Source organism: Chlamydotis macqueenii, chromosome 9 (genome assembly GCF_036417535.1).
Source record: "Chlamydotis macqueenii isolate bChlMac1 chromosome 9, bChlMac1.mat, whole genome shotgun sequence".
Lineage (NCBI taxonomy): Eukaryota > Metazoa > Chordata > Aves > Otidiformes > Otididae > Chlamydotis > Chlamydotis macqueenii.
Genome location: NC_141564.1, coordinates 27,296,139 through 27,311,800, shown reverse-complemented (window position 1 = coordinate 27,311,800; position 15,662 = coordinate 27,296,139). Strand labels below are relative to the sequence as shown.

At 50.0% G+C, this 15,662-nt stretch overlaps 2 protein-coding genes across 2 annotated transcripts in view; one reads left to right on the top strand and one right to left on the bottom strand.

Annotated features, from left to right (window-relative positions):
* MED12L (mediator complex subunit 12L) overlaps window positions 1-15,662 on the top strand; it is a 131,274-nt gene that overhangs the window by 53,141 nt on the left and 62,471 nt on the right. The gene's annotated exons all lie outside the window — the stretch shown is intronic.
* GPR87 (G protein-coupled receptor 87) lies at window positions 11,338-13,782 on the bottom strand. Its single transcript, XM_086754762.1, has 2 exons — window positions 13,749-13,782; window positions 11,338-12,374 (listed from the first exon to the last, which is right to left on the bottom strand). Exons 1-2 carry the CDS (start codon window positions 13,780-13,782, stop codon window positions 11,338-11,340), a joined length of 1,071 nt encoding a protein of 356 aa, XP_086610888.1.

The following is a 15,662-nucleotide window of genomic DNA, read 5'->3' as shown; positions in this document are numbered from 1 at the left end:
GCGTGAAGTGGCACGCGTGGTCCCTCTCCGGCTGTGGAGCAGATCTGCAGAAGGAGCCCTTCACAGCTGCCTTTATGATGTAAAGCACCGTGACAGCTGGGGAGGCTGCAGCCAGCCCGTCGCTCGCTGGCTGGCGCGCAGTTCTCTGTCCGCCCGGCTCTGCCCAGCGGCCGCTGCTGCGCGGTGGGTAGGCTTTGGTTCCTTCAGCAAGCGCTTTGCAGCGTTACCGGCGTTGTCTGCGGCGTGGCTCAGCGCGCTGCGGCTCCGCGGGCAGAGCAGGGCTGGTGAGTCATGCCTCGCCGCTCGGCCAAATGTGCTCCCGCTCTGAGTGCGGCAGATGGCCGGTGCTATTTCCGTGTACTTCCATGAAGATCAGCGCTGAACTGGTTTCAGGAAAGACACATTTGTGCAGTTGGCAAGGCAGTAAGGGATCTTTAGTTAGGGGCTGGTGTTTGCTGTCCTTAAACGGTTCCCAGGCCTAGCTGTGACCTTTTCTGTGAAGCTTACTACCCTGATAGCTTCCTTTTGTTAATGGGAGCGTTCAGAATGGAGCACACAGGGTTACGTTGTGGTTCCCAGTGCCGGCCGCTCCCCTGCGTGTGTGCGCACCCATGCGCGCATCCAGAGTCCTCGCCTGCCTGCACTCCTCTCGCCTGCCTGCACCCCTCTCGCCTGCCTGCACCCCTCTCGGGCCCTTTCCCCTCTCTCCTGGGGGAGGCTCGATGGAGGCCATCCTCCTGCTCTGCTCCGGTGCCCGGCACCGTGGGGCCGGGAGCAGCCAGGAGGAACCGTGTTGCTTTGAGCACTTTGCCGGACCGGGGGAGGTTTGCCGGGGGTGGCGGGGGCCGTTGAACTGCTGTTGCTGGGACGTGTTCCCTTACCGAGCCACGGAGCTGCTCTGGGCTGGGCTGCGGAGCGAGGAGGCTTGTCCGAGGGCAGGCCTGCCCCGTCCGCCTCGCCTCTGCCTGACCTTCTGCGGCCGGGGGAGGATCAGGCAGGACGATGCACCAGGCTTTTCAGGTGCTTCCCAGAAGGCACCCAGTCAGCCAAACTTGTCTTCTCTGTCCATCCGCCCTATTGCCATTTTTTGAAGCAAGGACAAGAGGAATGGGTCAGATAAGGCTTTGGCTGATCACAAGTGCTTGAAATGCCTCCAGCCCTCTGAGACAAGAGTTTGTAACTCATTCTAAAAAAACCCTTTCTCTGTTTCTTTCCTTTTTTTTTAGGTTTTTTTTTTTTAGTTTTCATTTCCCCAGAAACAGCAGCAGAAGCCTCAATATCCCTTTTGGGACCAAGGTCAACTTTCAGAGTGTGACCCCCAACAAACTTTTTCCAATAGCTTCTTCATCTAAGCCTAAAATTAAAGTAAGCAATGTTCTGTTTGTGTCCAGCTGAAATCCTTGCAGAAGAGGAAGAAAAGTGTAATCTACCCAGACAAGTGAGTTTGAAAGAGAAAAAACATAAAATAAGGGATAAGATGGACTTCTTGGCAAAGCAAAATTGTCCACCAACCTCAGTTAAACCTCTCCCTCCCAAGGGCAGTTTTCACTTTACGTGCAGCACCCCAGACTTTCTGTTGAAGGAGGCCATTGTTGAAAGACTGAGCAAAAGGGAAAATGTGAGCGGTGAGAAAATAGCTTAAACATTCAAAAGTTATTCCCGTTGTTTCAAGCGATTGAGTATTTAGCTGAATAACCTTTTTTGATGATTCATCAGAAAAATCAGGACTTGAGCGTTCAGCCAGCAATCTGGATCGGACTGCCCATCTTTGTGTGACAGAAATAGTCTTTCCTGTGGACTGATACGACAGACTTGTCCCTGTAGGCCTGGGCCCTGGTACAGTCAAGTGGCACACAACAAAACCAAGATTCTAGTTTGAAGACCGAGCAAGCTGGCAGCAAGTCCAGAGCAGAGCCCAGGCTGACAGCCAGCTCCTCCAGAGTTCTTTCAGCTTTAGTTACCAAGGCAGAATGGAGAGCTCTCTTCCCCTTGCTCCCCCCAGCTCCCGCCCGGCTCTTTTCCAAAGGCACCAGCACGCGGGCTGCTTTTCAGTCTCCCCTGAAGCGCAGTGACAGAAGCCGGGCTTTTACTCTCTCTTGCCCCTTGAAAAGGAGCGGAGGAGCCGGTTACGAAGCAGATCTAAGCGGGCAGCAGGATTTCCCAGGGAGACTGCGAGCCTGTTACCACAACAGCCTTGTTGCGCAGAGGCCTAAGGCGCTACTGCTGCAGTTACGCGGTTTGGCAGGCAGAGTGGGGAGGAAGCACTGTTGTTGAGTACCTTATTTCTACCCTCAAATTTTTTATTTTCCAGTTTCCCCAGAGTGGCCCAAACCACCTCTGTGCTTTGCATCGGCAGCAGAGGTGACTGCGCACCGTGTTGGACCTGGAGGAGTGGTGTGGTTGGAGGTGGGACTCCTGCCAGAGGAACTGCTTGGTTTTCTGGACATGGCTCTGCCCCTCAGCATGGCCAGGGCTCGTCAGTGTTACATGTGCGCGTGTGAGAACGGAGGTCTCTTCTGCAGCACCTACATGCCAGTGTTAGCGCGTCTCAGGCTCGCTGCAGGTGTGCTCCAGCCAGGCCAGGAGATGTAGGTACACAGAGCCGCGTCCTGCTCCTGAGCTAGATCTGACTCTTCTCCACAGCGCAGAGCAGTTTCTCTTTTACGGTTTTCTGAAGCACAATGTGCCTTCTTGGGCTGACTGGCTACTTACAGTCCGGTCGTACGCCTCCATCCCCAAATGATTCCGTGATTTGTTATTTTTTGATCTATAAAATAGACCTCTACTAGCTAGCTCGGGTGGATGTGAGCACAGGCAAGTGATCTGCAGTGCCTGCACTGACCCTGCAGTACTCCTGCCTTGGGGAGGGCAGGGCTCAGCCCTCACTGTCCCGTCCCGTCCCGCAGCAGGTGAGCCCCTGGTTCTGCAGAGCAGGAACTGCCCTTTTCCTCTGCGTGGTCTTGGCCTGATGTTCTGGGACAGGGAACAGAACATCTGGGACTGATGTTCTGTGCAGGCTCACTGATGTGGTTAGAGGAAGAAATGCGCAATGCTTATGTCTTCATCTGAGTATGAACGAGAGAGCTCGGTTTTCTCTGGGATGCTGTTGGTGAGTAAGCACTTCTCAAGGTAATAACCAGGTGACCCTCAGGAAATAGATGCATTTGAGTTCTGGACATAGTTGCGTATTGTCTTTCTTTTTTGATGGAAACAGCTGCAGAAGCTTTCAGTCATGGCATTCTGTTGTGCTTTTATTACAAAGAAGAACAGTGAACTTCCTCCATGCTTTGCCAGCAGATTTCCTTTTTTAGAGTCAGGAAATCCACAGATTCAGACTCTGTGCTCTGCAGCATCTCTATTGGAAAGGCCATGAAATTATCTGATGGCAAGCAGAGTTGTGGTGCATTAAATATCTTGCACCATCAGGGGACTGGCCTCTTAGGTGTACACTTTAATTTTCTTTACTAACCAGAGGTTTACTGGAAATGTGACCTCTGGCAGTCACCCCAGCAGTGCTGTGTCATCCTGCCCCAGCACGCTGGTTAGCTGATCCTGTAAGCCTGAGTCTGCCCGGAATGCCAGTGACCAGTGCTGTGGAGTGTGTCTTACTTCTCTGAGAAAGGTGTTTCTTCATGGAGAAACCGCCTGATCTTTGTGTGTGCTAGACTGCTAGTCTCTGGCGTCGTGGCAGGTAGCGGTGTAGGTACACGTGAAATCCCCCCTGTTGTATCAAGACCGGGCTCTGGGATTGCGAGGCTGTAAATGGGAACTGCTTAAAGGATTTGCCAGTTCTGCATGTGCCAAAGCAGTAAGCGTTACACAGATGTCATCTCCAGTTTTGGGTGTTGTAATGAGTCAGGAGGTGTTGATTTGTCAGGGGGACAGAACTTGGGTTTAGTCACTTCTGGCTCTTAAGGAAAGCGCATGGGCAGCGTGTGACCGTAGTGCACGTCGGTGCCAGGGCAGGCAGAGCTGGAGCAGAGAGCTGGAGCTGATCTCTGCTCTGAGGCACACTGTAGGACAGTTTTGATTGCACACTTGTCGCATGTTTGGGTTTTGATTGCGTGTTTATTATTCCCAGTTTGAAAGGCTCGACTTGAATTGAGAGTCTGACTTGAAAAACTCCAGCTTCTTTAAAGGGTTTCTTGTATCAGGCTGTGAGTTGCTCTCGTGCAGCCTCCAACAGGGCTCTGATGTTGTAAAGCAGAGATATTGCTGAGTTTGGATCAGAATTGTTTGGATATCCTTTCCCGTCCCTCCTCCTTCTGCTGCGCCTCACCCCCCAAAAAGAAAAACCAGGGAGTGCTTTGAAACAGAAGATGGACTGTCTTGTTCTCGTCAGCCCTGATAACATTAAAAGAAAGCTGCCACGTGTAATGTCTGTGTGGCGGGGCTGGCTGTGAGTTCCCAGCTGAGAACGGAGGCACATCCAACACCACCTGCGTTGCAAGGTGCTGCTGCTGGTGCTTGTTTTCCAGCTTTGCGTCGTGGAGCTCTGGAAGTAAGCGCTTCTGGGTTTGAGTGAATGTTTGATAAACTGCAGTTTGGTCCTGACTTCCTTTCTCTGAAGAAAACAATGCTAGCAGCATGTTTATGACTACTGTAGGTTGTTATGTAAATCATTTATACTGGGTAACTCAGAATAGCAGTGTAAGCAGATTGGTACTACAGTTGATTTCCACCAGTTGCATTAACGGGAGTCCAGGTTTGCTTTAGGAGGGCTGATGGGCTTTTTGGTGCTGGAGGAAAGACCCAGAGCCCCATACTCCAAGAACATCACACCCTTGTTCTCCACATGGGCACACTTCATGTTAATCCCTGGTCGCTGCTCCCAGCCCCGTGATTTTCCAGAGCAATACCCACTGAAACTTCACGAGAGGTTTTTAGAACAATTTTTGTTTGGCTTTACTTACGCAACGTCCTTGCGTCCCCAGAATGCGAGCACAGAAAACTGTTAAACGCAGCCTGCCTTTGAACGGAATCTTAAATTCATTCTTTCTAGAGGGGACAATTCTTTAGGTTGAAGTCAAAAGTTGCCATTTAGTTCTTGCAAAGTCCAGGGTTGTTTTGCAAAGTATTTCTGAGGAGTTGAACCCGAAATAAATTGAGTGGGATCTTTGGATGGGCAGGCTTGCAGTTCAGTGCTGTAACTCACTGACTTTATTGCCCAGAAGGAAATAAAAGTGACCGTGTTCACCTTTCATGGTGAATGCAGAACACAATTTTGTCTGTTTAATGTATTGAGGTAAAGGAGGAAAAGCTTAAAAACCACCCTCAAGATGTGCCTTTCTGTGTTAAATGTTCAAAGCTGTCCCAGTGGCTGTAGCCATCTTGTGTTCAGTCAGGTTGCTGACATCTCCTTTCTTTCTCTCACTTCACTTCTATCTGTTGCATTGTTTTTCCCATTTTGTTTGTTGCTTGGGGCTTCTGATGACTGTCGTTATGCTTGAAACGCAATACAAACTAAACAAACCCCTTCACGTATGATCAAGTTTGTTACTTAACTGGAACAGGTTGTTTCCGTTGCGTAGCTCTGCCAGACCGTTGGCGGCAGAGTTTGGCACAGGCTTTGTGTGTGCGTGGTTTCAGATGCAGCGGTAAAACAGATGTGTGTGTTTAATGTGCACCAGGCTGGCTCACCGACTCTTTTTGTCCAAAATCTAATATCTTGATTATTTAAAACTTATATTCTGATAGAAGCATAAAATTGCTGAACTGACTCAAAGTAATGTACCAGTTAACTCAGAAATCTTCTTCTGTGGCTGTCAGGAGTCATTGCTTAGGACAAGCATGATGGGAAGGCAGGCAGGTAGGGCGGTGCCTGCCTTGGTGGTGCTCTGACCGTAAAGCACTCGCTGGTTTGTGGGCATCCCGCGCTCCAGGCTGTGCGTGGAACCAGGGTGTTTTATTGCCTGGATACATCCAGGATCTTGTTTACATAGATATATTTTTGCAAAGCTTGTTACCTTCTTCAAGAGGAAAGGGGAAGACACAAAATGAAACGTGTAAGCCCCTGTGAATGAGCCAGTGCTGCTGTGGGTACCTTAAAAATGACTTTGAACGGCAGTAGTTACCAGGACTTCAGCTGCGGTAGAATTCTGCTTTCAAGCAGTACAGGATGCAGACGTAAGCCCGAGCTACGAGGATGCTCTTTCCCGTGTAGCCGGTCCTCGGGAAGGATGTACCTGCTGTGCTGGGAGCAGCCGCTTCCCTCCCGCGGCTCAGGCTGGGGCTGTGCTCCTTGCGCCGCCGCCATGCGGAGAAGCTGCAGCGAGCTCCGGCTGCCGCAGAGGTTTGAGCAGCAGAAGCAGAACACCGCTTGCCGGGGCACCAGAAGTGAAGTGTCACTGGTCTTCCTCTCTGAAGATCACGAGTAGCCAGCGTATACTGGAAAAGGAAGTCAGTGCTAAGCAGGCAGAGTCATCCTGAACAGCAGCTGGAGTGCTAGCCTGTGACTGCCGTGAGGTTTCTCCGTGGCAGGTGGTGCAGGTCTCACGATGCAGCGGCCAGTTCATGCTTCCTAGCCGTTGGTGTGGAATGGTTTTAAAAACGGTAGTGTGCTGAAAGGTGGTGGGATCCAAGGGCGAGCAGCTTTGGGGATGACTCTTTCATATTTTGTATTTGGAAATTATGTCATTGTAGGATTCTCTGATGGCATGGCTGTACTTTTTGGTTGGAAATGTCATACTTGGGTAAAACTTGTTAGAATTGTTAAACTAGAGCCAAGTACGTCGGTCACAATGCTGCCTCCAGTAGAAGATTGAAGTGTGCAGTCCACCACAGAATGTGGTGGATTAAATGTTGCAGCACAGATGATTTTTTGAATGCTTCAGAGAGAAGTAAGCAGTTGTCCAGGGCAGAGGATTAAGGGCTTAAATGGTAGGAGGGACATCTCGGCTCTGTGGACAGTTTCACCCCGTTGGAATGACAGCAGGGAGAAGTGAAGGGTCGCTTTGTTAGGCAAACACGGATATTTTTCCAAAATGCCAGCCAAATTTAATGTTTAAGAATCTGGAGATACAGCTGCAGTTTCCACAGGGTCAGGATGCAAGCAGTGAACACGGTTGCCAGAAGAACCCTGCTGTATGTCATACGCTTTTGGTGGCTGAGAACAAACTGATAAGGTGTGTAGCCGTACAAGTCTTTTTCTTCCCCCAAAATCCAAAATTCACTTCTTCTGGTCTAGCCATCATTTTATTAAGAAAATAACGTGAACGCTTTGTCTGAGCTCAGTGCCTGTGAAGGGAGGCCTGCCGATCGAGCTGTGTGTCAGAACCAGCGCAGGTTCAGAAACTGACGGGCGAAAGCCGCTGGCGTATCGGGGCGTGTCTGGTGGCTGAGGGCTGGGGGCAGTGACTTGGTTCTTCCCGCGTCTGGTGATGGAAGCGCAAGCTGGGGCGGCAGCTCTGAGACCTTTGGTAACAGGAGTGCGGCTGACGGGCTCAGACTCGGGGTTTTCTAAGTGAAGGATCTTGCGTCACCACACCATTGCCATTTATGAGCAGCATCTCTGGCTGCTAACCTTCTTACAGGTCTGTGCCCCGTTACCAAAGCCTCCTAACGAAGCAGTCGGTGCTTCCAGCCCTACCGAATGCGAGAACACGTAAATGGTATTGTGTCTGTGGGCAAGCTCCGTGAACTGGTAAACGCAGGGCGAACAAGACAAATATTGTTACAAGCTAATCCCACTAGAAGGCATGCTAATTACTGAAGTATTGCAGGAATTCTGGATTTGGGTTTTTACCCTTTAAAGTAAAGTATTTACCAGACAAATACTTCCTGCCTGGTTTTGTTTGCTGATGGGAAGTGTCCATGTATCGTGCTGAGTGGCCTTACAAGGATCTGTCCGAAACGTGGCCATTCGGCCTTTTGCCGCGTTCAGATGGCACCGCTGTCGTGCGTGAGGCGAACGTTGTGCCATACGCGGTGGCACGGGGTCCGGTGGGGAGAGCCGAGGGGTGGGCTGGCGCACATAGAATGGTTGCGCTGGTTACGCAATTACGATTGCTTGATTCATGAGATCCTGGTGTGTGTCAGTACAAAGATACATTTTTAGAACTTTGGGGGTTTTAGTTTCCTTTTTTAACATGCCTAGGAAGCTGGTGTGGAAAGCCACAGTAAAGGTTATTGCTAGAGAAACCTCAAAAGTAAAGGGCATGATGTAAGTAGTGACAAAAATCTTGCACGGGCAGCGATCTGCAGCTGTCCGTAAGTGTGCGTTCCAGTAACGCTTCTTCCCCAGTAACCCCAGGGCATGGAGAGCTCCAGCTGGGCTACTCAACTCCAATGTAATGTGGGGCGTCCGAAATGGAAAAAATCACGAATGTTCACTAATTGCGTGCTCCTCGCATTCTTGGGTCTGATCTGCTGTTGTGCCTCCACTTGGAAAACTGTTTCACATACAGTGTCCTACAAAAAGTGGGAGTCTCGGACTGCGCAACCAAAATGATGTGTACCGCTGTCCTTCTGTGGTTCTCTGAAGGGACAGTGATAGATCAGGGCCTGAGAATTTTCCTGCAAACTTTCCTGTACCTTTTTCTTTCAAGAAGAACTTTCAAGGACCAATATTCCGTGTTAAATCCAGACAAATTAAATATAATTATGTGGTATTTGGGGACTGGGATGTGGTTTCATCATTCATTTTTAGCCCTGGGAAAATATTTCACAAACAACGTCTTCAAAGAACTGTTGTGTATGTAAGTGCCTGTATAAGCCAGTGATAAAAAATTGCCACAGATACATCCTGTCAAGATAAAGTAAACTTATTTTGGGGGCGATGTCCCAGTGAAGCGTTGTGTGCGTCCAAGCCGTCAGGCTTCAGAGCAGAGGCTCGTCCTGGCTGGCCCGCGTGCTGGGAGAGCGCGGCTGCGGCTTCCCGTCCCAGCGCGGGCTTGCGTGTGGATGCCCCGCCGATCCCTTGCGGGACCACGCTTTCCCGAAACTACTGCTTGCGTTATCTCTTTGGTCCCCGGGAAGGAGGATCTTCACGCCGGTCTTGGAGGGGTTCGCCCTGGGCACAGTTCCTTTGGGTAACAGACTTTTTGGTATAACATTCTTACTGGGGAACAGCCGCACTGTTTCTCCTAGGAGGAAATCCTGTGTAAATGCAGCCTTTGGTTAAAAACCAAGTGAGCAGTGAGCGAGCGTGGCCTGTGTGCGTGCGCGCCCTGTGAGGAGAGGGGGAGCAGAGGGGGAGCAGAAGCACTCTGTTTTAGCCATATAAGACCTAATAAGAGAGTCTTCCGTTGTGGATTCCTGTGTGCACATCGCTGGTCTGCCAGTCCTGAACATCGCCGCTTCACAAAACCAGCCCTCTGCGCTGCTCGTTTCGTTCGGGGCTGACGGGAATTTAAACTATGCAGCCCAGTCCCCAAAGTGCCTCTCTTCAGATGGGTTTGCATGCGCGTGGACCCCTAGCAGTACCAAAAGGCAAGTTTGATCCCAGAACCAGGCTTTGAGGTTGTGTGTGAACGCAGTTCTGTGCAGAGCTGATCGGAAAACAGGGTTCATTCTGTGGTATTTCAGCCATTTAGAATATTTTTATTTAAAGTAGGATAATTATCCAAAACAGCCTGTCGTCCTTTCCAGAAATTACCTCCCCTGAACAACGTAAGTAGTTTTATAGTACTTGCGTTTTTCCAACTATACAATCCAAATACTAGAATACTTTCACATCAGCTTTTTCATTCTGCATAAACCAGAATCTGAAACTGAGCTGATGGTGTTTAGAAAAACAGAGGGACCCTTGTTTCAGTAGAAAACTTTATCAAAGATGTTCTCTTGCGGTATTTTGTCTTGTTATTTGAATGCTGCATTTTCAGAATTTTCTTGTCAAAGCATTTTTTTCCCTATATTGAAAGGAAAGTCCTTATATGAGTATGGCGCTTGATGATGGACTGTTGCCATCTTCTGTTTGTTCAATTGCACTACATTGCGTAAGATACGTGTAAAAATTAATTGCTCAAAACACGCGTCAGCTCCTTATAATCTGCATTTCTTAGTTGGCTGTTTATTTTTGGTACCAGCAGCTCTTACTCTAAACAAACTTAATCCCCGGTGAGGTACAGGACAGAGTGATTCCCGTAAACAGTGTTCTATTTACAGCATGAAATCCAAACACATCCCGCCTTGCGTGGCCCAGTGCATCCTCCCCGCCGGTCTCTGCGTGGGCACTGACGGCGTTCGGGAGGTTGCAGAGCGAGGGGAGGAGGTGTCGGGGCTGTACAGTGCCGCCCGCGCCCTGGGACCCCTGTGCTGGCTCGGCGGGCGAGCCACCTGCCCGGGCCCTCCTTGGGCTGAGAGCTCGGTGGGCTCCGCGGGCTGCAGGTGACAGCACTCCTGCTCCTGGAGGATGGCTCCCGGCCCTCTGCCGATCCTCCTCCCGGCCCTGGGGAGCTCGGCCCCGCGGAGCCTGAGCTTGCCCTGTCCTCGGCCGAGACGCTCTGTGAAATAATACCCTGAAGTGCTGCCTGAACTGCTCTCCAGAAGTGAATTTCACCGCACACAGTTATTGTTTCCAGGAGTTGAAAGCAGCTGAAGTTATAAATAATTTTGAACAAGAAATTCCTAATGCTCTGAGTCTTACTCTGGTTGCATTAAGCAGGCACTGAAAGTGCTGGGAAACGGAATTTTCAGCTTGGTATTGATTGCTTAGTCGTGTCACACGTGAGCCTGTCAAGGGGCATGTGTCCTCACTTAGAACGAGATTAATGGCAATTAAAAGCCATTTTAACAGTCTTTTTTTTTGTGATAAGAGACTTAAACTAGGGCTGTGTTTGAATTTTTTGTTTGATGTTTTGAAAAGAGCGAGAGGCCCTTTGGTAGGTGTGATCTGTCATGAGATGGTGCTACAGACACCTGAGAGGAGAAGCCAAGATGCTGGCGGAAAAGTGCCGTTTCGGCAAACCGGGCCCCGTGGCTGCCTGGCTGCCCTGCTGTGGGTGCGCCGAGGGGTCTGCACGGGAGCGTGTGCCGCCCCCTCCCCTCTCCGTCAGCCGCCGCACCCCGGGGATGTTGGATCCCACTCCGAGGCCGGAGCTCGTCCATCTCGGCTGGAGCCTCCCGCAGCTCCAGGTTGCTTTGTGAGCTGAAGCATCCTTAGCTTCTATTGGCCTTTAAAAAACCAACCACTCACCCAGCGCAGCCCCCAAAACCCCTCTGAGGCGAACCCGATCTCTGTGCGGATTCAAGCTTTTGAACTCCGAGCTGAAACGGAGCAGCTGTGCCGGTCTTGCTCATTCCGTAATGAATGCCACGGTCAGGTACTCAAAGACACGGTTTATTTACACGATGTACACACGTTCTCACAGATCGGCAAAAGTCTCTGTGCGTGTGGCTTCATACGTCGGTGTATTCGTGGTAGATGCGCACTTCTGACCTTCTGACGCTCTGGAGGGATCTAATGCTCTCGCTCCTCGTTCTCATGTTTGATTTTCTGAACAGCCTTCGTGAGAATGATCTGCACATGAAAAAGTAAATGATTGGGTCCAGGCAGACGTTGCACGCGGACAGGAACAGTGTCATTTCCTTACAGTAATACAAGATTCTGTGTGCAGAGTCGTCTAGGATTTTGTCTAGATGGCTAAAGGTAAAGGGTATTCTGCACAAATGGTACGGCAGAAAGCAAGTGAAAAATACAGCCACAACGACCCTTATGCTTTGATTGTGCTTTCGTTTTCTGCTAGATGAGCTAATGAATTGTTTGCTTGATTTATAAATGTACCTGGATATGGCAATGTAACACCCTATCAGCACTGTCAGCACCACGACAAACGTGCAGGTGTTGATGTAAATGACGGCTGTGTGCCACTGCACTCCCAAGGGAGACTTCAGCTTCATGCAGTCGTCGATGTTCTTCTTCGTCGGGTAGCCGTTTGTGAGAATCAGGTTGGGTAAGGCCAGGAAGGCCATCACAACCCACACGCAGGCAGACAGGACCTTGGTGAAGGTGATGCTGTACATCCTGGAGTCTCCAAAAGGCTTCACTACTTTCAGGTAGCGGTCGATGCTGATGAGTCCGAGGAACACGATCGTGGTGTACATGTTGGTGTAAAACAGAACCGTGGTGTACCGGCACAGGAAGGAGTTGAAGTGCCAGGGTCCCAGCTGCGAGTCCTGGATTATCTTGAAAGGGAACGTCAGTGTCATGAGAAGGTCTGCAACCACAATGTTCTTGAGGTAAAATATAAAACTCGTTTTATTTCTGATGTGGAAAAAAATCCACACTGCTAGGCCATTCAGCAAGATGCTTGCCAGGAAAATGATGAGGTAAAGCACAGGCAAGATGATGGTGGTGAACTCGTTGTGCGTGGCGTTCCCGAGCAAGCCTGCTGTGGAGTTGGGTGAGGTGCTGTTGTCTTGGCTCAGACGCTCATCTGTGGGAACGAGGGAAAACAACAAGTTTAAAGTGTGTTTCTAGTGTTTTACAAACGGAGCCGTTTTAGAACTGTCCTCTAGAAAACATCTCATCTCTGAACAATTCCAGAGGCTGCCCAGATTAACCAGCCCGGAAAACTGGAGTTTAAAACTGCTCCTAAGCATTGAACGTGTCAAAATAAATGTGCCTGTGTCCTGCTAGCCTCCGAGCACAGCGTCTGTGTTTCCTGCTGAAATGTAAAGGTGTTTCTGCAAATAGTTTGTCCGGGAAAACCGGCAGGTTGTGAGTGCGTGTGCGTTCCCGAGGTTCCCGTACCGCTTGCGAGCTCCCTGCCTGCCCTTGCTGCCGCGCTGGGGGTGAGGAGATTGGAAGGCCCGGCTTTGGAGGGCGAATGCCGCATGGCGATGGGCAGCAGCGCAGCCCTTATCTGGCTGGAGGCACTCTGTGCTTTGTGTGGCTGTCGCAGGGACCTGTTCCGTGAGGCCCGGGTTGGGCGCTGCGCAGCAGGTGCGGGGCTGGTCCCTGGCACCCCGTCTCGTGGCCATGCCGACGGTGTCCTCCCTCTCCGTGGCACGAGGCCACGGAGCCTGGGATGTGCTCCAGGGACGTGACAGTTACACTGCTTTTCGGGGGGCTGGCGGCTGGCGCAGTGGTGAGCGGGGTACGGCGGGCGCAGGCTGCAGCAGTGCTGGGGCGGGGGCAGCAGCAGGGCCTGGCCAGCCTTGTGATGGGGGTTTGTGTGAGTAAAGGTTTTTGTGGTATTCGAAGAAGATAAATCGCCTGGCAATTCTATGCAGAGAGAACGAGGGAATCCGGTTAGCGGAAGGTGAGGAGGATCCGAGTTCCCTCGATCCGCCTGCCGTCCCGGTGGAGCTGGGCGCTCTCCAGGCTGCGGGTCCGGTCTGCGGTGCCCGCTGTCGGCCGTGTGCGGGGTGTGGCACACCAACGTGATGGGAATGGACATTAATCAGGATTACAGGTGTCAGCTCTTGGCTGTCTGGACAGAATGCAGCTTCTGAGCTGAGGTGGTCTGTGTATCAAGAGATGGGCCTCTGGAGAGACTCCTTGGGCCTGTTAAAGCGCTAATTTAAAACTTAGCTCGCTTAAATGTATTTAAAAATCACGGTCTCTGGGGATTTTAAGATTTCATGTGTAAACGTTTGTGACAAAACTTCTTATAAATTCTCTCGTAAAACGATACCACGTTTTATGTCATACTGTGTGGTAAAGCAGGGCTGGCGCGCGGGGGGCAGCCCTTGGCAGTGTTCCGACAGCCTTTTCTGAAATGACTTCTTTCTTCAAAATGGTGGTAGGAACGGGTAGTAATACAGCAAACACTTCTAAATCCCTTATGTTTCCAACATTGCTTTACCTGGCAGTTTTCCATAAGACAGATTGTACCCCATCGTTTGCGCTGCTGTCAGTTTTCAGCTGCAGTGATTCTCAGGAGTCCCGCTGGCAGCCGTGGATCCAGGACGCGGCGTGGGCTGTGCCAGCATTACATGCTGGGGGAGAGAAAGTGGAGTTAAAACCAACGCAAAACAGAAGACCCCACCTTCCTCTCTGCAGCATGGAGAGGGGCTTTGTGAAAGGAGCATCCTCCAGAATTCCCAGTGAACGGGCTGAGGTGTGCTGACGGCTGATGGCTGGACACTGCGCAGCTGTCACTGCCACGCTTACAGCTGGGCGTCCGCTGCACCACTGCAGGCAATCCTGCCCACAGCAGTTTTTGTAAGCGTATCAATTTCCCTGTTAGAACTATGTCCCTTTCTCCATCTCACTAACAGGGCTTAGCTGGAGCCTTATTGCTATAATATTTAGCAACGTTATTCTAACTTCCAGCCTGGATATCTCTGTGGCCACTTCTGTCTCACATGTTCTTGTACCAGTGCCTTTCACTTAAAGAACCCATCTCCACCTCTGGTGCATAGCCCTCTGCCTGTGTTTCTTACTCTACTGGGACTTCACTGAACTGTGGAGCAAGCCAAAGCCCTCTCTTATTTCTCTAAGTCTTGAAGATACCAGCCCTTCTCTGTGTCTGCTCCAGTTAAGATCATCTTCCGTGAATGCCATTGACAGATATTCTGCGCTGTTTCACAAATGAGCTTTAAGAAAAGCTCGTTTTGTGGCGGTTGGGTTCCTTGTCACCACTGAAACACCTCAGCTAACATTTTCTAGGATCTCACTTCCTCAGTTCCGACTTGTGTCTGCGCTAGGTAGGTGGCAGTCGGCTGTGCTGGGCTCGGCTCTGACGCAGTTCTGTCCCCGTGGTGCTTCACAGGGATCAGTGCCAGCATAGCACTGGCTTTTTTATTGTCAGCTGCATGATGTTGCGATTTTTTTGTCCCAGCAAACTTCAATTAAAGTTTGTTAACTTCTGTAAAAATATGCTGGATTTCAGCTTTTTAAAACTTACCTTCCTAGTTTATTTCTTTCAAAAAAATTTGAACTAAACCATTGCAAAAACCTGGAGTGTGACTAGTGAGCTTCTAGCAGCCTGGCCAAGAATGTCCTTTTCTTTAGTGGGTACTGGATTTGGGAATCTCCAGGTGGGTATTTCTACACCACCTTTCTCACCTTTAAAATGAGTGTACCAGTGTTTGCAAACATACCACCCCAGTTACTGCAGCAGCTGAAGTTTGTCCCCAGCTGCCAGAACGTGCTGGTTTAATGGCCTCATCCTTTGTTTCGATCTGCTGCTACAGCTGGTTTCTTACCCCTGGGTGAAGGCTCTTGACTTTATTCCTGACATCTCTCATCTGGACGCCGCCTTTGGTTTTTTTTTGATCTTGGACATTTCAGTGATGGATGCCTGGGAGAGGATTTTTTTTTTAAAGTTTATCATCCCTCACTTCTTGAAGTAGAAAAGTTTCATATGTAATTATGACATCTATGTGTATAACTTTATAATGTATCCAGCAAATTAGGGTGGAAATTGTAAGCTCCTGTTCCTTTCTTCTGGTTTTGAATGAAGTGCTTGAGAAGCCAGCCTAGAAGGAATACTGAAAAACTGCAGAATCTAACTTACGCTATCTGTGGTGCTGGTATAATGTTTTGGCATTGTTCAAAGAAATTTTGACAATTCCACTTCATAAGATTACACTCCCGATTATTGCTTTACTCTTGGAGTATGCAAATGCATTGATTTTTTCCATGCTTCACTTTCTGTTTACAAGTTTTGCTAGGAAAACTGGCAAAATAGTTCAGATCTCAGCAGTTACACTGGGCCTGACTGCCTCTCGCGTGGGAGTGGATAGCTGATCATAGAATCGTAGAATCTTTAGGT

What these genes read in the sequence shown, in the direction of transcription:
- GPR87 (XM_086754762.1), bottom strand. Translation starts at nt 13,782, where the DNA reads ATGGGGTACAATCTGTCTTATGGAAAACTGCCAG. An exon ending in GTCTTATGGAAAACTGCCAG is followed by an intron (nt 12,375 to 13,748) that starts GTAAAGCAATGT and finishes TCGTTCCCACAG; the next exon opens with ATGAGCGTCTGAGCCAAGAC.